At 44.3% G+C, this 22,707-nt stretch overlaps 1 protein-coding gene and 1 long non-coding RNA gene across 2 annotated transcripts in view; one reads left to right on the top strand and one right to left on the bottom strand.

Annotated features, from left to right (window-relative positions):
- Nucleotides 1-22,707, top strand: part of LOC140693564 (uncharacterized) — a 115,104-nt gene that overhangs the window by 49,369 nt on the left and 43,028 nt on the right. The window contains exon 5 of the mRNA XM_072957352.1: nucleotides 16,831-17,402. Coding sequence (XP_072813453.1) covers nucleotides 16,831-17,155 — 325 coding nt within the window. The 3' untranslated portion in view covers nucleotides 17,156-17,402. The remainder of the gene's footprint in view (nucleotides 1-16,830; nucleotides 17,403-22,707) is intronic.
- Nucleotides 1-22,707, bottom strand: part of LOC140693599 (uncharacterized) — a 61,138-nt gene that overhangs the window by 14,838 nt on the left and 23,593 nt on the right. The window lies entirely within an intron of this gene.

Genomic DNA, 22,707 nt, shown 5'->3' with positions numbered 1-22,707 from the left:
TCAGAGGGGTGGGTGACTCAGGAAAGGCTTTTTTAAGGTAACAAGGGGAAAGTGAAAGGACGCTTGCTGTGTGAGAAAGAAACATCTCGGTCACAGCCAGCAAGACACCTGTGTTCATGATGGGGTGTGGCGAGTGCAGAGTTCTCACAAAGAAAGAAGTGATGTGATGGGAGGGAGGACAGTTGGGTAATTTATTGGGGAGGAAAAAAGTGGGCTGAACATTTCCTGGTTGAACAAGAGGATTGTGACATGACGTGCTTGTATTTTGGAGAGAAGGGTTTTGTGGGGACAGGCCTAGGAGTACGCTGTATGGCTGGGGAGTCAGCACAACAGAGAAACACAGAGAACCGGGCAGACCCCAAGGCCCAAGCTGGGGGAGAGGCTGCCCGCAAATTGGAACCCTGGAAGCTGGTTCTGTCCCTTAGCTGGGGCCTCAGACGTCACTTCACAGCCCAGTCCTGTTGATACAAGAATAAAAAACGTTGGGCATGAGAAGGGCTGTGTCCCAGGCTTTCGTTGAGCCCCTGGGATGTGCCCCACCAGATTTTGTTCTTTGACTTCATGCAGTAAAGAATTCAAGAGCAAGCCAGTGTTGAGTAAAGGTAGATATATTCAGACAGATACATTGAAATGCAAGAGAAACGTCACGAGGTGTGGGGGTTTCATGCACAGATTAGAAGTAGGTACACACCCCACAGACAGAAGGTCTGTCTTCTCCAAAGAGGGACAGAGAGTGGTGACCGCGAGGTGGCGCTGTGTTGCTTGTTTTCTTGGGCTTGGTGGTTTCATATGCTAATAAGTAGAAGGACCAGCCTTAGGGCAAGGGGCTAGGATTCCCAGGGAGTTGGCCATTTCCCACCCTTTGACCTTTTGTGGCTATCATTGGGACTGCCATGGTGCCTGGGGCATGTTATTCACCAGGTTACTATTACAATGGATGTTTACTGAATCTCAAGATCTGCTAGAAGTTAAATCTCTTCATCCTGAGCCTCAAGGCCTATTGGGGGTTGAATCCTTCACCATTTTGATGTCAATTGCTGCGGCCTTCCTTGAATGGCTGTGCTCTTCCCCCTTCCATCCTGTATCACTGTGATGACACAAAGACAGCAAAGGCCGGGCCCTAACCGTGCTCCTGCATTTAACGGCAGGAGGTGTGGTGTGGGCTTATGATGACTCTGAGTGGTGAGAAGGATGTTTCAGATTTTCCCACGTGAGACATGGCGACTTACCAGCAGCCTCCCCAGATTTATCTCACGGGCATTATCGCTTGTGTTGTTATGGAAACAAAAGGCCAGCCAAGAAATAAGAATCACACAGAGGGTTGGAGTACTGAGATTTATTACGCTGGCGGGCTCAGAGGGGTTTCTTTTCCAAAGCTCTGAGCACCTCCAAGACGTGCACATGAGGTTTTATAGGGTTAATTACAAGTATGGGGCTAATACCCAATAAGGCTCAAACAACAAAAAGCAAGGAATCAGTACACTGAAGCTTATCAATTTGGAACAGATCACGTTACTGACAACTGTTCACCTTGGATTTTCGGGTTAGCTTATTAGCCCAGTAAACTGACACTAAACTTCAGATTTACCAGGTAGCCCAGCAAAACTTAGATCAGGAAACCGACACTTATCACACTTTGATTTGTGACTTAGCTTGTTAGGCCAGCTGTGGTTTTCCTTCAGTGTCACTTATCTTTTGAATTTTTCTTTTTTTCTTTTTTTTAATATTTAATCCAAATTTAATATCAGGGTTCTTTGGGAAAGAAATTTCTCTTTTTCTTTTCTTTGGTGATCTTTTAGGGGGGCAGTTAATTAGATGTATTTACCTGTTAGTGGAAGCCCTGGTGCTTCATCCCAGGACCCCGTGCACGCTAAGCACACGCTCTACCACCCGCCCCATCATCTTTTCTTTTTGGTTTCGCTGCCAAGAATCCTACAGCTGAATTTCTAGTCAGCCTTAACCCCTTCCCTGACTTCATGGAATCCATTTTTATGAGTTTACTTCCCCCTGGTTTCATTTAAGTATTGAATCTCCATTTTCTCTTCACTCTCCGTTTTGCCTTTTGTTGTTATGGTTGTTAAGCTGTGTTTAACAGAATTGTTTAAATTCTCTTTTAGCAAGAGGCTGAATGTAAATAAATATGTAAGCAAACAGCACAATTAAATGCTTTTATACATTCTGAGCTGTTTAGTAGTAACTTAAAAACCGAATTGAATATTAAAGTGATAGCATTTTAAAAATATTTTTTAATTTTTCATAAAAATATAGCTGATTTAAAATATGATATTAGTTTCAGGTGTACAATAGATGCTCCATTTATAGTTACTGTAAAACATTGTCTGTATTCCCTGTGTTGTAAGATACATCCCTCTAGCGTGTTTACATTACATGTTGCAGTTTGTATAAGAAAGTTGGGTAACGCAGAGTCTGGAACGTGGCTGTGTATGACTCAGGTTCACGCTCACCCTGCCTGTCAGAGCTCAGGCCTTCACTCCTTTCTGCAGGGGAGCGAGTGGAGGCAGCTCTCATCAGCGCTGTCACCACCCTCTGAGTGGCAGTGACAGCAGTGACTGTGTGTGGACGTGCAAATTGTTTTTCCAAGAGCTTTATATGCGTTTCTGCATTTAATAATTAAAGCCCTCCTGTGAGGAAGCGTTTTAAGTTTTTAATGCATAATACATTTTATTTTGATATTGATAGATTTCAAACCTCTGGAAAATTTACAGGAGTAGTACAATAAACGCTTAGATACAGTTCACTTTAAAGGGCACTATTTGGCTTTCTGTGTCTGGCTTATTTTAGCATAAAGTTTCAAGATTCATCCATAATTGTAGCCTGAATCAGTACTTTATTTTTTTTGCTTGATAATATCCTTTTCCTTTGTTTTCGTTTTTGGTCTATTTAAAAATATTTTCATTGAAGTCTTGTTAGTTTATAATTTTGTGTTAGTTTCTTGTGTACAGCACAACACTTCAGCTAAATAGGAACCTACCTGTATTCATTTTCATCCTCTTTTTAAACATAAGTTACTATAAGATATTAAATATATTCTCCTGTGCTATACAGTATAAACTTGCTGTTTATTCTTTACATACTCAGTATCTGCAAATCTTGAACTCCCAGTTTATTCCTTCCCACACCCTCTCCCCACTGGTAACCATAGTTTGGTTTCTATGTCTCTGTGTCTGTTTCTGTTCTGTAGATAAGTTTATTTTTTTGTTTCTTTCTATTTTTTTTTTTTAGAGTCCACATGTGAGCAATCTCATATGGTATTTTCCTTTCTCTTTCTGGCTTACTTCACTTAGAATGACATTCTCCAGGTCCATTGATGTTGCTGCCAATGTCATTATTTTATTATTATTTTATGGCTGAATAGTAGTCTATTGGACAAATATGCTACAACCTCTTTATCCAGTCATCTCTCAGTGGACATTTCGGTTGCTTCCATGTCTTGATATTGTAAATAGTGCTGCTGTGTACATTGGGGTGTAGGTGTCTTTTTCAATTAGGGTTCCTTCTGGATATATGCCCAGGAGTGGGATTGCTGGGTCATCTGGGAGGTCAATTTTATGTCTTTAGAGGAACATCTATACACTTTTCCACAATGGCTCCACCAAACTGTATCCCCACCACAGTGTAGGTGTGTTCCCAATTCTCTGCAGACTTTCCAGTATTTATTGTCAGTGAACTTCTGAATGATGGCTATTCTGACTGGTGAGAGGTGATACTTGATTGCAGTTTTGATTTGCATTTCTCTGATAATGATAATGAATATTTTTTTATGTGGCTACTGGCCATTTGTACGTCTTCATTGGAGAAATGTTTCTTTAGGACTTCTGCCAATTTTTGAATTGAATTGTTTGTTTTTCTTTCTTATTAAGTGTAAAAGCTGTTTACATATTCTGGGAATTAAGCCCCTAGCAGTTTCATTTATTGTAAATATTTTCTCCCATTCCATAGGTTGGTTGTCTTTTTGTTTTGCTTACTGTTTCCATAGCTGTGCAAAAGCTTGTAAGTTTAATTAGATCCCTCTTGTATATTTTTGGTTGTTTTTCTATTGCTTGAGTAGACTGCTCTAGGAAAACATTGCTGAGATGTATGTCAGATGTTTTGCCTATGGTTGCTTCTAAGAGGTTTATAGTGTCTTGTCTACATGTTTAAGTCTTTAACACATTTTGTATTCATTTTTGTATATTCTGTGAGGGAGTAGTCTAACTTCAATGATTTACATGCAGCTGTTAAGTTTTCCCTACACCATTTGCTGAAGAGGCTGTCTTTACTCCATTGTATGTTCTCACCTCCTTTGTCAAAGTTTCAATGACCAAAAGTTTGTGGGCCTATTCTTGGTAATTTTGTTTATCCGTTCATTGATGGATGGATATTGTTAGTAACTTTTGGCTACTCTGAATGATACTGCTATGAATATTGATGTGAAATTTCTTATGAGAATATGTTTTCATTCTGTTGGCTGTACATTTGCCCCGCCATATCTGTAGTTTCCACTACATGAATCCAGATGGTTGATTGTAAAGGGACTCGAACATCCTTGGATTATGGTATCCAGGGTGTGGGGTTCCTGAAACCAACCCCCCAAGGATATTGAGAGATGACTCTATATGTAGGAGTGGAATTGCTGAGACATATAACTCTAAGCTTTTGAGGAAATACCAGACTTCTCCAAAGAAGCTGCAACATTGTTCCTTTCCCCTGGCCGCATATGAGGTTTCTCTGCCTCCTGAACGACATTTGTTATTGTCCATGTTTTGGTTATAACCATCCTAGTGGGTGTAAAATGAGATCTCATTTTGTTTTTGACTTCCCTAGTGATGCTGAGCATCTTTTCATATGATTATTGGCCATTTGTATATCTATTTAAATTCGTGGTAAATTTAAAAATTGGGTGTATTTTATTGTATTGTTCAGTTGTAAGCATTTGTTATATATCCTGGATACTACTCTCTTATTAGATACATGCTTTGCAAAATTTTTCTTCTATTCTGCACATTGTCCTTTAACTATATTTTTTTAAACATTAAAACAATTTCTTTACAAGGGAGGTAGTTTGATGTAAGATTTATTTTATTTTTTTGCAAAGCACGCACTCTCTGACTTGAGATACCCTTTTCCCCTGTCATTTCACTTTCTTGATGATGTCCTTTGTAAGAAAAAGGTTTTAGTTTTGATGAAGTCCAGTTTATCTGCTTTTTCCTTCTATCACTTGTGCTCTTGGTTTTGTATCTAGGAAACCAAAGCCTATCCTAGGCCCACAAAGATTTATACTGTGTCTTCTTTTAGAAAGTTTATAGGTTTAATTTTTACATTTCTGTCTGTGATCTATTTTCAATTAATTTTATTTGTTATATAAAATATGGGTGTTCAGATTCCAGATTGATTCTTTTGCCTGCAGATACCCAGCTGTCCCTGAACCATTAGTTGAATAGACTATTCTTTCAATGGAGTGTTTTTGGCCCCCTAGTGGAAAAGTGTCTGTAAATGTAAGTTTTTCCCCGTGGGTTTTTATTGTGTCTCTTAGACTTATTTATCCAAACTTATGCCAGTATCATACTGACTTAGTACTATAGCATTTTAGTACACTTTAAAGTGAGTCCTCCAACTTTACTCTTCTTTTTCAAGGTTGTTTTTGCTGTCCTGGGCCCCTTGCACGTCCATGTGAATTTTGGGATCAGTTTTTCAATTTTGCATAGAAGTCAGCTGGAATTTTGATAGGGATTCCACTGAATATATAGTTCACTTTGAGGATTCTTAACATTTTTAATAATATTGTCAATCATTCCATGAAAATGGGATGTCTTCCATATATGTAGATCTTTTAAAATTTATTTTGGTGATACTTCAAAAAGTTCAATGTACAAATCTTGTAAATTTTTGTTAAATGTATCTCTCACTTTATTTTTAATGCTGTTGTAAATGGAAAGGCTGAATTTCTTATGGGTGGGACTATGTATCAATCTTCTTATTTGTAGAATTCCTTCACAACAAATACCCTTGGTATATATTTGCTACATAAATCTATCCACAACTATTCCCCGCCCCGTGTTATAAGAAACCAAGACCCAAGGTAAGCTACTTGAAAACACCTATGTGGAAGTGAGAAATGAGACCCTTGGGTGGGTCTTTGTGCAGATGATACTGAGAGCTTATTCTGAATGGCTTCTTCTTAATTACTTTTAAACAACCCTTTCAGTGTATTTAGTCAGATACATTAAGATTATGCCCTTTTGATGTGCGGAGTAGCTAAGACTATAATTTTCAAATAAATTCTAGTGAGAGTGTTGTACTTGAAACCTAATTTGCATCAATCTTTGAAGATTTATGTTTCAGGAGCTTTGACTAAAGAACAACTGTCTTTATTCTATAATGAGAACTAAATGCTCAAGCAACATGTAAGAGTTTGAGCAAACTGCCCCCGCCCCGTAGTGCTGGGTGGCTGCAGCTGTAACTGGAGTCAGCACTTACCTCTCCCAGTATGCTTGTGCTGATCTGCTCAAAGTGGTTCGTCCAACAGTTTGTCAGTAGTCTGTTGGACAAAGTCATAAAACATTGATTGAAGGTTGCTAGAATGCAATATATTCTTATTAATATTAAGTAAGCACATATTGAATGCTTACTGTATGATGGAATTGTCCCTCAGCCTCACATGAATATTATTTCTCTTGAAACCTCACATATTTCCTTGTTATTCTCACTTTACAGATAAGGAGACTGAGAATTAGGTCTTCTCTCTTTGGGGGGAGCTCATTATTAATGATGGGCAGTTGTAAGGAAAAAGATATTGATTCATCATGAGAAAACATTTTTGTGAGAGTCAGCAATGAAGAAGATGAACACTGAAGAAGGTGATCATTGTTCAAGTGAGACAAGCCCTGGGTTGTGCGGAGTCAGCATCCCTGTCCTAGACACGGCACGTGTAGAGCTGCGTGGTGGGTGAGGCGGCGCGGCCGTGCAGGGAAAGCGGATGCTGGGGCCTTAGGCTGTGCTCAGGCCTGGTTGGGCTTTCTCCTAAGGGGAGTGAACCATCATTGACAGATTTTAAGTAGGAGAGTGGGGTGCTTTCATAGTTCATATTTGTCTTCTAGAATGCTTGGAAACATTTAGAAGGCTTGGCAGGAGATGATGTGATGAGTCAGAGTAGGGTGGCTGCGAGGTGTAGCAGTGTCCAATTTTCAAGTGGTTTTCAGGCCCAGGCTTGTGGCTTAGTAGCCGTGTCAGTTTGAATGACGCACGCAAGGAAGTGAAACAATTTATCAAATCAATTGAAGCAGTGATGTACCCAATTCCCAGGACTATTGTGGAGATCCAGTGAGATACACTGTGCAGTGTGCAGCGTGGTCTCCAGCAGAGAGTCAGTGCTGAGTGAGTGCCAGTGAGTATCTGGTAGGTCAGTTGAGGGTAGTGGGACTCGGTGTCTGAGGATATCTGGTCCCTGAAGGAGGGGTCCATTCACATCTGTGAGTGATGGGCCTGAGTTGGGAGACGCAGGGAGACCTTACCCTCCGACCAGGGGCCCTGGTAAGGACGGCTATGGGAGGAACACCGTGAAGTCAGCTCTTTGCATGTGGAGTTGGAGCTGCCTTTGAGACAACTAACTGCAGTGTCACGAGCTTAAAGAGGAGATCTGGGCCCAGGTTGTGCATTTTCCTAAAATCTCAACTCCTAAGGACGCCGAAGTATTGATCACTGAACGTGAAGTCATACTTTAAAGGACAAACGAATAGTAGTATTATCTCTGTCATCAAAGCTCACGTCTATTTATTCATCACTCACTTTGCTAATTGGGTACTTACAGAGCTCACTTCACCGTCCTCCCGTGGGCTCAGGCTCCACAGAAAAGAGCTGGTGAGACTCCCTCTTTTCTAGAATAAGACACATTTAGCTTGTAGACTTCTGTACCTCGACAGACTTAGGAAATTAGTTTGTTGGTTTAATTGTATTTTCTGTTGGCCATGTCCTGACAGGAGAGAAATTTTACCTCATGGTCATTTTTCAATTAGCTGTTACTGAGAATTGCTGATCTGATACATAGTGTATGTATTACATTAACTTTGTAGAGTAGTTATCATTTTTCTGTCTTTGCCCTTTAATTTTGTTTGCCCCTTCAGTGTTCTATTCTTTTTGGGGCCTTATTTTTTTTTTAATTAAAAAATGTCTGTTAGCAGTTAAGAAAAAAAAAGCAAAGAAAAAATGCACATGAGAACTAAATTTAGAAAATGTCTAGTGTGTTTTCTGTCTCGGCAATGGAGGGTTCTAGAAACTCCTGAAAACCTTCATTACACAAGTTCCTTAAAACGCTGATTGAGAAATAAAACCTTCCTTCCTCATCTTTCAAGCTGCACAACTCATTGTCAAGAAAGTGAGGGAAAATTCTCAGAAGCCAAGACAAACGAGAAAGCAGGGTTTCTGAGAGATACGTGAGCGTTAGAAGCCGTGGTGTGCTGGTTGGCTCCTGAACTGATTTTCAGTTGCCTTGACAGGAGGGAGGGATGTGAGCCCCAGACCTCTCACACTAGGAGTTGGATGGGTGATCATATAATGGGCCAAGCCCATCCTGAGAATCTTGCTTTACTAAAGGGTGAAATAGGAAAAAAAAATTCCTCAAGACAAGAAAGTAAGAAAAGTCAATTTTGTTGGAAGAGGGGAAAAATAACAAATCCAAAGTAAGGATATAGTTTAAAGCTGTTCTGGCATGAGAGTGACCACAAACTCCTGGCAGAAAAGCACAGCTACTCCTTGATTGATAAGTTGTATTTTGAATGAATCAGTGAACAGCTATTCCGAAAAAGGCCTCCAGAGTCTTGTGGATCAAGATACTGGACAGCAAACACCTCTCTTCCAAGGTCTCATTCAAATAACCAGAAAGGTTTTAAAGGAAACTAACAATAATCTGAGTTGTATTTATTGACATTACTATATGCTAAGAATTCAGAGGTGACTATGGAGTTGTCTCCTCTTTTATGGACCTTATTTTCTCTTTGGGGAGAAAAATGACATAGTTGGGTATCTTGGTGGAGGGAGGTGTTAGTCTGTTGCAATTAGCCAGGAGAGGAGATTAAGAAAACAGTGAAAGATCGGTGAACTTTTTAGCTGAGGACAGTCTTGTTCACTTGGCTTTTAATTGCAGGCTCAATGAGCTGTCACTGGAGGGAATAGATCTTACGGAATATGGACATAGCTCAAGCCTCTTTGGAATGGACAAGTGAACCTGGAAAAAGACAGTCAAATCTGTGCAGACATTAAAGTTCACTTGAACGTGCTGCATCCCTGAGCCAAAGATAGGACAAATATGCAGCAATTCTTGAGGACAGAAGAGTGGTTTTTAAGGTTCTCCAAGAATGAATCCCATGGAACCGAGATGGCCAGTTGTCAAACTGAGACTTTGTTCTTTGGACGGTGTACCCAGCAAGGGTATTGGCCTTTTATATGTTTCCATTTGTCTTTAATACATGTCTGTTGATGAGGACATGGGCACAAGTGTTTGACACCTTGTCGAGGCGATTTTGGATACCTGCCTAGAAGCACGGGCACAGTTGTGGCTGCTTCATACATCTTGCAGCCCATCCCTTTCCCCGGCTCCGTGATCACGGCAGAGTGGTTCCTTGTTGACCTGTCCGTTTCCTCTGTGACATCATAACCCATGAAAAGACCGGAGCATATTAACTTGGATTTGTTAAAGTCAAAGAAACAGATCAAATATGGAGTCAGATTTGTTCTTTCCTATTTCAGTAGTACCATGGAGATGGCAGTTTGGGCAGCTTTTTGTAGTGTCCTGGAGGCTTTCTCTCTCAGCTTCTGGGTGCCTCTATTGAAAACCCTTCATTGCTGTCTGGCCTGCTGGTAATGCACACTGCCTGTTTTGCCCTGAAGATGTGTTCTGTTTATAAACTCATCTCTACTCCTTGGAAAACAACTCAAGAAAAACTCAGTTGGTTTTCCACCAGCCATGGGCAGGGGTGAGGTAAACCGTGTTATTATTTCATAAAATAATAGTAATAATAGTAATAGTCATAGTAGTAGTACTTGTAGTAATAGTAATAATAATAATAATAATAATAATAATAATTAATAATAATAATAATAATAATAATATTAATAGAAGTCTTAAAACAGGACAGAGCACATTGGAGAGAGTCAAAAAATGCTTTCTGGCTTAAATCAAAAGTGATGGCTAGTGATTCCATGGCTGCTGTATTTGCTAAGCTAATTACTCCTTTGCTCCATTACACATTTCTTTTATCTGAAAAAGAAATACAAGGAAATGGTTTAAAAAAAACTCAGAGAACAAAAATACACAAGTGAAAGAAGTTTTCCCTCATCCTCTGTTCTTTCAGCCCTCTCTGGAGATGCCTCTGTTTACTATCCTTTGGGTGCTTTTCCAGATATGCTTTGCACATTCCCACCTATGTATGTAAATTCCTTTAAAATTTTAGTTATTTTTAACTTAAAGGGGTTTAAATCCTCAAGTGGCATCTGGCCGGGTAATATAACAGAACAAATCTGACTCCATATTAGATTTGTTCCTTTGAATTTAACCCTATGCTCTGTCACCTAGGCTTCATCTTGCTTGTAAAACAATGTTGCCTAGAGCCTGAAATAAACAGGAGACCCTATTCTGAAGGCTCTGACCTTTAAGGATATTTAACACTTTTTCATTCATTAAAAGATAGCAAATTGCAGAATAGAAAATAACGTTTCTTTTGTTGGAGGTTTACAGGGATCTGTCCCACGCAGATAGCTGCAAGAAGAAAGGATTCTAACAAGAAGGAATTCCTACACTAAGAAGTTTGCACTAACCAAGCACATAGGAAAGGAGCCTGAATTGTGACTTGGGGAGATGGTTTTCCAGGACATTAGTTTGCCATCTAGGTCTACAGAAACTTGCTATTCCATGCCCCAACATCTGGTCTCCCAACTTATTGGCCTGTCCTGCACTGAGGAGAATTAATTTCGACTTGGTAACACTCCTATCTACCTAGAAAGCTGGGCACTGGAGCTGAGTGTTATGGAAACAGGCCAGCCAAGACAAAAGCACCAATCGGAGTGTTGGAGTACTCAGAATTATTATGCCGGTGGGCTCAGAGGGGCTTCGGCTCCGAAGTTTTGAGTACCTCCAAGACGTGCACATGAGGTTTTAAAGGCTTAGTTACAAGTAAGGGGGGATTAGCCAATAAGGCTCAAAGAACAAAAAGCAAGGAATAAGTACACTGGAGCTTATCAATTTGTAACAGATCACATTACTGACACTTGTTGAGCTTGGAATTACGAGTTAGGTTTTTAGGCCAATAAACTGACACTAAACTTCAGATTTACGAGATAGCCCAGCAGAATTTAGATCAGTAAACTGACACTTATCACACTTAGATTTGTGACTTAGCTTGTTAGCCCAGCTGGACTTTTCCTTCACATGAGGACAGCTCTCCCACACCCAGGGAACTACTGTGAGCCCTTGATGTTTCCACTAGGGTGGGGTATGGTTTACCCAGGAGGGATGGGGACTATGCACCAACACTCAGGCAGTCTGCTCTGTCTGGGGCTCTGATCTTGTACCATCCCGCTCCCCGCCAGCCCAACACCTGGGACAGTGGAGCTAAGGCAGAGATCCTGCCTGCCTGTTTCCCAGCGTGTAAAAGGGGAATATGTGCTCTTCCCAAGGTAGTTCTGAGCGACAACACCTGCGGGTGCTTGGTTCTCAGAGCAACAGAAAACCCAGCTCCGCGTGGGGGCAACGGGTGTGATCTCCCTAGGGTTTCTGCAGAAGCATCGGACGGAGGGTTGGATCACGGTGGTAAAATTGAGCTGCGGGGCTTGAAGGGTAACAGAAGGGTACAGAGGCAGGTCTGCCGCCTAGGGGTGCCCCAGAGGTAAAGCTTTTTTTCTCCAACTCCTCTAAGACCCTCCCTTCTCCAGATCCCTTCCTTCTCTCTGCTCATCCTGTCCATCTGTATCCCTCCAATTTTCCCGTCCTCTCCACCCGCTCCCATCTTCTCCCTCCCTCGCTGTCCCACCTTCTCTCACAGAACCCAGAGAGGATCGCTGGCCCTCCTGCGCATGCGCAGTCAGTGCCAAGTGGTCCGCTGGTTGGGAGCTCCATATCCGAGCCGGGGATCGGGCCCAAAGGCTTCTCAACTACGTCGCCCGGTAGGCCTTTGGTTCCTGCCTGGGGTCGGGGCCTCTGACTGTGGAAGTGCAAGGTGGGGGGCTCCTGGGAAAGGGGTCAGGCGGCTGCGGGAGGGCGGTCCGCCTGTCACAGACCCCAAGGGCGCTAGTCAGCCCGTGTTCAGATGAATTGCTCAGGCCAGACCCCTCTGCCAGCGCCACCTGCCCCGGCGTCCCGGCCACAGTGTCCAGGGCCTGGTGTGCACCTGCCATCTCTCACCCAGCCGGGATCCCCTCAGTCCGCGGCTGGCGTCCCCTTCCCCTCTCCCTCCCGCTAGTCCTCTCCTCCCGGGCTTGCTCTTCTCGTCCGGCGGCCCGTCCCCGCCCCTGGGCGGGCTGTGTCCCGGGCGGGCGGGGTCTGCGGACCCGGACGGGGGCGGGCGCCTGGGACTGTGGCTGGGGCTGTCCTCCGAGCGAGGCTGCAGCCCGCGTCCCCCTCCCCGCTTTCCCTGCCCCGCGACCCCGGGGCTGCCCTGCTCTCCCTTTCCCGCTCCCTGAGGACCAGCTCTGTGGCGTGGGCGCTGCTACCTGGGCTGAAAGCCTCCGGCTCTAACGCCCAGCTTCTCCTGGTGGAGTCGGGATAAGGGAGCGTCACTGCTAAGCGAGGTTCTGTCTCCCCCCTCCATGTTTCTGCCTCAGGTAAGTACCTTGAACACTTTCAGGTGTTATGATGGCGGTGCTTGTTGATGTCACGTGTTTTTATAGTGAGAGGGATTGCAGTGGTGAAAGCAGGGCTTGGTTCTGTTAAAAATGTGCTGAAGGCATGAGGCTGTGACATCCTCCTTCCTTCCCTCTCCCAGGGTGAAAGGAGTGATCCTCGATTTTCAAAAGATAGTTACAGTCCCTAACTAGCCCAGCCCAGCTAGTGTGTGTTAACAGGAACAGCACCACCAGAGGCCTTGGAGACCCAGGCATATTGCAGCCCTAAAGTGCTCCTGGCATAGTTTGGCTTGTTTAGGTTTTTTGTTTTTCTTAAATTGTGGGACAGACTAGTGTATAAACTGAAAAATAATTGTCAAGAAATAATTTTCATAGGACAGTTTTATTGTGATATAGTTCACACACCATGAATTCCATCCATTTAAATGGTACAATTCAGCAGCTTTTTGCATATTCACAGTGGTGCATGCATTATTATTCCAGAACGTTTTCATCACTTCAGAAAGAGCAGTGGAAATGAATGACCTATCCACCCCTCCCAAGTGGTGGTTCTAAAGAAATTTCTTGGCTATTCCTGACCATAAATTAACTTGTTATATTCCAAGAAAAATCGGGTAGGAATTCTAACCAGAATTGAAATGAATCTGTCTATCAAAACAGGAAGAATTTATACCTTTATGGCATAAACTTCTTCTACCCATGAATATATCTGGGACCCTATCTTTTCATCTGACCAGAGCCTGGCCCATGTGAAGTCCTCACTACTTTTTGGGCTTGTGAATGATGAGATTCTATACATCGTTAGTTGCAACTGTAGCCTTTCACAGAAGAGAAAAGTAACCTCAGTGAAGCAAGTGACTCTCTGATGGTCAGAAAGAGTGACAGCCAGTGCTGGAGTGATCCAGTGGACTTGGTGTTTGCAGCTAGATTTCTCGACCACCTACAGTTAAGGGGATTAGAGAGTTCTTTTATTTTTTCTTAATGGCGTTGCATTTATTTTTACTTATTTTTTAAAATTATTTTTTATTTAAGTGTATTCAATTTACAATGTTAGTTTCAAGTGTACAGCAGAGATTCAGTTATAAACATATGCATATGTATATATATATGTTTTAGATTGTTTTTAGTATAAATCACTACAAGAAATTGAATATAGTTCCCTGTGTTATGTAGCAGGTCCTTGTCATTTATTTTATATTTACTAATTTGTATCTGTTAATCCCCCCTTTCCTGCCTGCTAAACACAGTTTGCTTTCTATGTCCATGAGTCCATTACTAGGAGCACCGTTTTTCCTAGTAATATATGCTCTTTTGCTGCTTTCAGTTTCAGTAATTCCATCTTATCTGTGGGCGCTTTTCTTCTGGTGGCCTTAATGTGGTTTGCACACGTGGTAAAAGAGATCTGTATTTGGGAGAACCCCAGGCCTCGTGTAGTCCCTGGTACAGAGTGCCCACTGAATTGATGCTTGAACTGGGAAAAAAGCACAGTAAATGTTGGAATTTCCACTATGGTTGAGAATTCTATAACCTCTTTTGACAAATTTAATATTGGCTGCACCCATTCTGGGTAATTTGGTGGAAATTCATGTTATGGTGGTGAAGAGACGGGGCCTTGTATGCTTCTTCTCTTTCTGTTTTCTAACACTCATTCTCCTGGGCCTTCCAGATCCTCCCCTAGAAGTGCCAGGTCTGGCTTGGTGCTGCGCTGAGGCAATATTTGTTAATAAGGCCCTTTCCTCATCTCTTCTGAGCCTCCGGTTCTTTCTCTGCACAATGAGGGCTTAGACTAGATAACTACTTTTCAGTTTCTTTTAAAGCCATGTTTCCTTTGAGAAACAGAAAATGCAAATCTCTCCTCTCAAACCAACCCTTTAGATTTTGAAAAGTCCTCCAAGGAGTGACATAGCTCTTTGTGGAAAATGAATGTGATTGTGATTCCAGGTGACACAGAAAAGACTCTTCAGAGATTGATTGCAGGGAGAGGGCAGGAAAGGGGCAGTATGTCACACTTTCTAGTGTGAGCACTGGAGCAGGGGCTTGGATTTAAATACGGTGTCTGACGTGGCCTCTCTCTAATCTTGTAGAATGTGATAAACTACTCTACCTCAGTTTCTTGATGTGTCAAGTTGGGGTGATAATATTTTAAGGCTTTTGTGAAACATTATGCAAATAAGCCATTTGTGTATGGGTAGAAACAAGACCTGCTAGGGATTCAGGGATTTGTTTTAAAAAAAAAAAATCTTGTCCATAGCACTCTGTCTGTGTGTATTTAGTAGTTCCTGAAGGGTGAGGGTGAGTCTAAAGTCCATCGTGGGACAGGTGGCCCATGATTCTCTGTGCCCCTGAATGCCCCCTCCTCCCCAGTCCTCTTCCTCAGTCCAGGATGAAGTTCCCTAGTAGATTTACTCAGAGGTCTTGTGAAAATGGCTATTCATTTTATTGTTTCACCAAGAAGGGCTGCCATCATGATCTCTGTGGTCAGGTTTTGAAGGGCTGCCATCATGATATCTGGTAAGAATTCTATGGAATTGGGTGTTTCTATTTAATGAAAAGAAAAAAATTACAAATAGAAAATTAGAACAAGGATGGTCACATGGGCTCTTGGAAGTGGACACCATTAGAAGTTGGAGGGACTAGTGGGCTCAGTGGGAATGTTAACTGAGTGTATCTCATGGGCTGGGCATTGTCCTATTTGTACTGTGTGTTCCTTATTTGAGACAGTGAGCTCACCTAACCTCGAAAACCTCTTTAAAAAATTAGACTTTTTATTTTGAGATGTAATGTAGATTCCCATGTGGTAGTAAGAGATAATATGGAGAGAGCCTATGGACTCTTTTCCCAGTTTTCCTTAATGGTTCCATCTTGCAATATTGGGGTACAATTCATTACTGACTCACTAACAATTTGAGGTTTGTGTTATTGCCCTCATTTCTATCCACGATTAAATTGGGGCTTAGAGAAGCACACAGGCCTGCCCAGGTCACCCACATTGTTAGTGCAGAGTCTGGTGAACGTGGGCTTGGGATTCCCAGGAAGTATCATTATGATGGTCTTTGGCAGGGAGCAGCATTCACTTTGCTTGTTTATTCATTCATTCAAGAAACATTTAGTGAGTAAATTCTGTGGGTCAGATGCTTTCTTAGGGTTATCTGATTCTTCAGCAGTACTGAGAACCAGGAAATATTTATATTTTTTAAACTGAGAAAATTAGCTCTGAGAGGTTATAACTCCCCCAAAGGAAGAATAGCTCATAAAGGGGGGATAGTACAATTGTACAGTCACCACTTTTTATGCAGGTGGTACCCTAGGCATTTTACATTTGCAAACATCCGTAATCCAGATATATTCTTGCAAGGCATGGATTTTTTTTAATTGATGTATAGTCAAGTTTACAATGTTGTGTCAATTGCAAGGTGTTTTTTGACTTTTGAATTAAAAAATACTTTTTCAGGAGGGAAATTAGGTGTATTTATTTGTTTGATTTTTTAAAATGAGGTACTGGGGTTTGAACCCAGGACCTCGTACATGCTAAGCATGTGCTCCACCAATGAACAGTACCCTCTACCCCAAGGCAAGTTTTCTTATCCATTACTATGAAGCTAAGGGGTTCAAATAAATTGAATAGGAATCCAGATCTTTTGATCCTACTGTGGTCCTTCTCTTTATATTCTGCTGAAGGGGGTTGGGGAAGCATTTCCTTTGTTCATTTCTTTATTCAGCATTTTTGAGCAGTGACTTTGCATCAGGGCCTTGCTAGGTGCTTGGAAATAGAAAATAAGAAATGACCTTTCTCTGCAGAGGCAGGAAGCCTAGACCAAAAGCTGGGTAATGTGATCCGAGCTACAGTAGCCATGTGCAGACTATGAGGACAAACTGTACCCCCGGATTTGCTTTGGCTTCCCTTGCCTTCTGTCTGGTACACACCAGGTCACCGCAACCCAGATGGGCCCATAGCACACAGCAGAGTATGTACCTCGATCTCCTCTCCTGTCTCGGCAGGGCCTGCAACATGAGCATCCCTGACTACGTGCAGTGTGCTGAGGACCACCAGACTCTTCCCGTTGTAGTCCAAACCATGGAGATCATCTCAGAGGAGAATTTCTTTTGCATCTATCAGCTACTCACCTCGGTGAGCCATATCAGCCCATGTGGCTCCCAGTGGACACTCTGTATCCACTACAGGCACCGCTATGTGCCCGAGAATGGGTGGAGCGTCTTCCAGAAACACTGCAAGGTCGTGGGCCTTGTCACCATTACCGACTGTCTCTCTGCCAAGGCCTTGGAGAAGCTCCACGTGCAGAGGAGCTGTATGGCACCTCGATAATGACTCTCAGCTCTTTGTCTTTGTACTGCATGTGGAGGAAGTCGAGCAGCCGCGCACCGACGTTGCCTTCAAATTTAGAGGACTGCAGGGTGGTGGAGAAGAGGATCGAGGACTTCACTGAGTCACTCTTCATCTTGCTCAATTCCAAGTGGCTGGATGGTGGCCCCAAGAATTCTGGGGACAAGATCCCCCTCCCCTGCATCCCGTTTGAGAAGGAGGACTTCATGGGACTGGACACAGACAGCAGGTAAGTTTACCTGGAGGCCAGTCCACCCTGGCTTTGTGCCGGATTGTTTCCCTACATCCAGAAAGGGAAGAGCAAGGAAGAAGTCTGTCTTGTAGCCAAGGGGGGATGGAGATGCAGCCCGCCGGTTTACAGACATTTCAAAGTGAATCCGCCTTTGTTTCAGAGAGATCCTTTTAGGGTTAGTGTGGACACTTACTCCCGCTTTACAGCCATGACCATGGTGGGACCCCTGGGGTTGCTGTCCAATAAAGTAGCCAAAGCCACTGATGCTAGGAGCACTGGGGAGGAGGCTGGACTGAGCTGAGATGTGCTCTAGGTCAAATGCACATCAGACACTGAGGCTTGTCTAGTAAAAGTATATAAACTATCTCTTTACTTCCTATATTGATTACATGTCAAAATGATAGTATTTTACATACAGTAGATTAAGTAAGATCTGTTCTTAAAATCAGTTTCTAGTATTTGTTTTTTGTTTGTTGGTTTGTTTCTTTGTTTACCATTTTAAACGTGGCAAATGGGAAACGTTATTTACATGGCTCTCATTTCATTTCTGTTGGGCAGCCTGTCCTGGGACAGTCTCATCCCTTTGCTTATAGATGAGATGCTGAACCCCGAGAGGCGGAACGAGGAGCTGGTTGAGCTGGGGCTGGAGCCGGTGTCTCCTGCCTCCCAGGCCCAGCACCTATTCTGCTCAGGCCCTCTCTTCTTGCCCGACAGCCTCCATGCCAAGTTAGGACATCAGAAACACCGCCGGGGACTTCCGAATGAACTCCTTATGCAGGGAAAGGCATATCACGGTGTATGGGACAGAGCAGGGAAATGTTCATTCTCACTTTTTCCCTGTGATTAAGTCAACGGCCCCACATTGCCTCGGAAGTACAGACGAGCTCTTCTGGGCTGCCTACCCCCCCAACTTCAGCTCTGTTTCCCGGTGTATCTGTTGTGCTGTCCCTCAGGCAGAAGAGGGTGAGATGCCTTTTCCGAGACGTGGAAACCTTTGCTGGGGAGAGTGAGGGAAGCTGTGTTCCCCCGGCCTACGGCCTCTGTCCTTGAGTCTGGAGAGGGCTCATGGTGGTCCCACAGGTGACGGTCGGAGAACCTGGCACATGTTTCTGGGCCCGCTGTGAAGGAAGTGCTCTGTGACTCTTGAACTTAGCTAAGATCAGATCCTACTCTCTGGTTGTTGGTAAGTTGGAGGAGAAGATGCTAGAGAATTGATAAAAAGAATGTCTAGACCAGCCCTGTGAGTGAGAAGCACAGGGGACACGAGTCCCACCTGCGAGAGATAATGTAGGCGGCTCTGGATGAATTTTCTGTTCCTCCCAGACATACCTCTATGACTTAAGGAAGGGGAGAGGCATGCTGTAGCCATGATCTGTACTTGTCCTCTCAAGGCCCTGTGATCTACATGCCCGCACTCCCCATCTGCTTCTTAAGATGAGCTGGCATGTATAGGAGCCTGGGCACTGCTGAGGGCATAGCTGCCAGCACCGTGCTACACCAAGTCTGGCTCCGTTCACCTCTCCTGTCAACACCTGCTGAGGCCCCAGGCATTAGTCAAGGTAGGTGCATCAGTGCAACATAATCAGGGACCACTTCTCCCCCTGGACAGACTGGTGAGTGAGCAGTGGAAGCCTGGAGCCCTGCCCCAGCCCCCACGCCAGTGCCTCCTCTTTTGTCATAGGAGGCACTGGTGATATTTTTGCTCAACAAATGCTTGTCTCTGAGTCTGCAGCCCCACCAGAGAATGCCAGATTGTTTTTGTCTTTTGAAGTCTGCCCTTGGGACTTGGCGGAGTATCCGGATGTGTAATTAGCCCACAGTGGTTGACACTGTCCCCATTGTTTACCCAGAACCTCGTGTACCAGGCATGGCTCCCAGTATCGAAATACAGCAGCGCATTAAACCTCCCTCCTTTTGGGTCTGTCTGTTCTGGTACCATAAGGGCTCAGCCAGCTTCTGAACGTCAGTGAGATAACGCGGCCAGTGAGCTCGGGTCAAGCACATTCTCCTCCAGTCACTTTTACCCCATTGTTGCTTTTAGTATTCCACAGTCATTAATTATTTAAACAATTCTTTGGTACAGGAGCAGAGCCTAATTCTCTCCTGCTACTCTTGGTGGAAGTGAGTAAAACGGTCCAGACTGAAATGCGACCACAATTTGTAGCTCAAAAGCTGCCTTGAAGCTTGTAGGTGGAATTTTGGTTAGGGGCGCTGACCACGTTGGGGTCCCCCAGCAGCGCCGCTCCCCTTAGGTCCCTGCTTTCCCTGGAGCAGGGGGTGATGGTGGGTCTCACCATCCCCTCGTCCCTGGCCTCACACACTCACGTAAATTCTTGTACATGCTGTCAAAATCATTTTTGTTCTTGTGTGTTTCTAATTTTCTCTTGTTCCTCTTTTCCTTTTTCTTTATTCCTTTTTCATTTGTACTGCCCAGTGAGCATGTTGTTGCATCTGAAAATGTGGGCTGTGCACACCCTGCATTGGAAATAGCCAGATTGCCCTCCATACTGTCTCCATCGCTTTAAAAAGCAAAATCTTAATATCTGTCTTGATCCATGTATTATCCTAGTCATTTTGTATTTTCTAATGTTTTGGAATATTTGCTTTGTTAGCACATTACCCACTGGTGTTATATACCTGTTAAAATCCTTGCTTTGAGGAACCTGTTTGGTCCTCCTTTTATTTGGTGACAAATGCGCCCTTATTAAATTTGTTTGATTGTTTTGAAGAAGTAAGATGCGAATTGATTTAGTCGGCTGCTCAGGGATTCTTTTCATGGAGTATTTAAACTTGTAAGGTCAAACTCTGCAGCATTTTGCTCGATTCCTGCTTTTACACAAACGTGCTCGGCACGCGGTTCCTGGCTGTCGCTGTGTGACGTGCGTGACGGCGCTTCATGGCCGGCGGTCACTGGTGAGGAAGTGGCCGCCACGGAGGTGACAGCTGCAGGGGACGCTGTTGGAGGAAGCGGTCACCGTTTGGTTCTTTAAATTTTTTTTTTGCATTCAACTTCCCCGTGCCATTTACTTTACTTTGCCTTCATAAAGGGGCAGAATTGGGTCTAAAATCCATGACACTATTTGTTCCCTTTACGAGGCTGGTTTTTCTGGGTATCAGGACAACATGACCTTCTCCTAAGTAGCTGGCTCACCTGGATCTGTTGGACACAGGGACAGCTAAAAGGGCCGTAGCTTCCTCTCTGCTCCAGCCAGTGGGCATTCAGAGCTGGGTCTGTGGTTTGCCTCAGCAGCCGTGCAGACCTCCCTGCCCCGGCCTTTACTTTTAACCCATGTTGGCAGTAAAGAGTTGAATCCGTTTCTGTTGCAGCTGACATCCACCACTGACAGCCGTGTCGTTAGTTTGTGGTAGTCAGTCTCCAACACCCCAGACAACCGTGAAGGAAGATGATTTGGCCGACCTAGGACCCTGGATTCTCACCCTCACCATGGTTCATCTCACCCGGTGGAAGGGTTTGGCCACCACCATCATGCTGACCATGAGGCCTTGTTTCTCCTTTCATGCTCTGGTCCAAATGTGGACACTTCATTTTTCACTGAATCTGTCTCGCTTGAGACAGGCCAGAATATCTGAATGAGTCCATCACATTCTGGGTGGGGAACAGAACAGAAGTAAGTGTCGCAAGTAGATGGAGTCTAGGCTGTGCGGGTTGGCAAATGCAGGCTGGGATCTGTGATGGCTGGGCTGTACACTGGACACAGGTCTTTCCCGTGGCTCCCGAGAGCCCAGGAGTTGGAGTGATAACAGCCTTGCGTGGGTTCCCCCATCCTCATCTGCTCACTGGCAAGTGTGTCTGCTAATTAGGAGCTCCCCCAGACCTCGGGCCCTTCAAAGCTCAGACCACGGGAAAATCTTGAGTCCCTTCTCCTGGGCCTCCTGTGTGAGAATCCAGTGCCTTCTGAGGTGAACAGCGGCAGGAGATGCCTCCCCCTCCAGGGAGCACCCTACGGCGGACTGTTAGTGAACCATGCTGTGAGCTTGTGTGTTTCCGGCCATGGTCCCTGCAAAACCACACTTGAGATCAGCTTATTGGCGAAAATAACAGGACTGATTCCAGGGCAGGGCCGGGGGGAGGGAACAGTGGAAATTGAATGTGAGCTGAGACAACTAGGTGGGTGCTGAGGCTGTTACTAAAATGGGGAGTCTGGGAGGTACCTGCCAGGAATCGAATTCCAGAGTAAATGGTGGACATGAGGCATTTTTAAGATGCCATTTTTCATCCAAGTTAGGACTTCAAAGAGGCACTCGGCTCTATGAGACTGGGGCTCAGGTGAAGGAGCTGGACTAGAGATACAAGTTGGGAGTCGTCATTCTTAGCTGGTGTTCACAGCCTTGCATGTGAATTAGATCATCTCGAGAGCTGCAGACTGAGGCTGAGGGAGGGGAGGGCTGTGCCTCGGTTGGATGTAAGCCCAGACCATGCAGCTTTGGTGTGTCAGCCAGCGGCGTTTATCATTTTCAGAGCAATCCCATTTATCCTTAAGGGGCCTGGGGGTCAGCAGGGCCAACCAGAAAGAAATCCAAAGGGAGAGTCTTGGCCACGTGTGCGTCTTAGGAAGGTGCAGAGGCTGCAGGATACGGAAGGTTAGAATCCTCAGAAGCTGGAGTTGGAGTGGGGAGAAGGTATTCACAGTCACCTGTGAGGGAGGGAGGGAGGCCTAGGGAGTCCCCACCCTACTGGACTCGCTTTCCCATGAACAGGAGGCAGTCAGACAGAGGATCTGAGGTAAGAAGGATGGGCACTGGGAGGGGAGCCAACCTGGAGAATGGTGCTTGGAAAGTTCTGGAATAGTCTCCCTGAAAAATAGAGTTAAAAATACCCAGACTCTTAAGAATATTGTTAGTGACTTGGGAGGAGGCAGTTGTTTTTCTGGCCTCCTAAGTGTAAGTCATGTATCCAGGGATACACAGAAGATACGGGCAGTCTGTTCCGGGGACTTGATCCTTACCAGGGGGATCAGTGCAAGTTTAAAGGGGCAGAAGGGCAGCGGATCGAAACTAGCCAGGCCCCGTGTCAGGTAGCAGTCGGCCGCCCTACTTGCGTGTTTCATTCACATCCATGACTCCCAGGTGGGCGCTGACAGCCCCCTTTTGGGGATTGGGAAGCCTTCTCAGAGGGGTTAAGGAATTGGTTTTTTTAGCGGTTGATAAATACTGTAGCAGGATTCAAGCAGAGCCTTGTCAGACTTCAAGGGCATGTTCTCTCTACTGTTTCCAGTACTTCCCTGTTATACCTGGAATGGTGAAGTGGGTCAGATTTGGAGCCTTTCAGAAAAAGTATGAT

Source organism: Vicugna pacos, unplaced genomic scaffold, assembly GCF_048564905.1.
Source record: "Vicugna pacos unplaced genomic scaffold, VicPac4 scaffold_19, whole genome shotgun sequence".
NCBI classification, from domain to species: domain Eukaryota; kingdom Metazoa; phylum Chordata; class Mammalia; order Artiodactyla; family Camelidae; genus Vicugna; species Vicugna pacos.
This window is presented reverse-complemented; position numbering and strand designations above follow the sequence as displayed.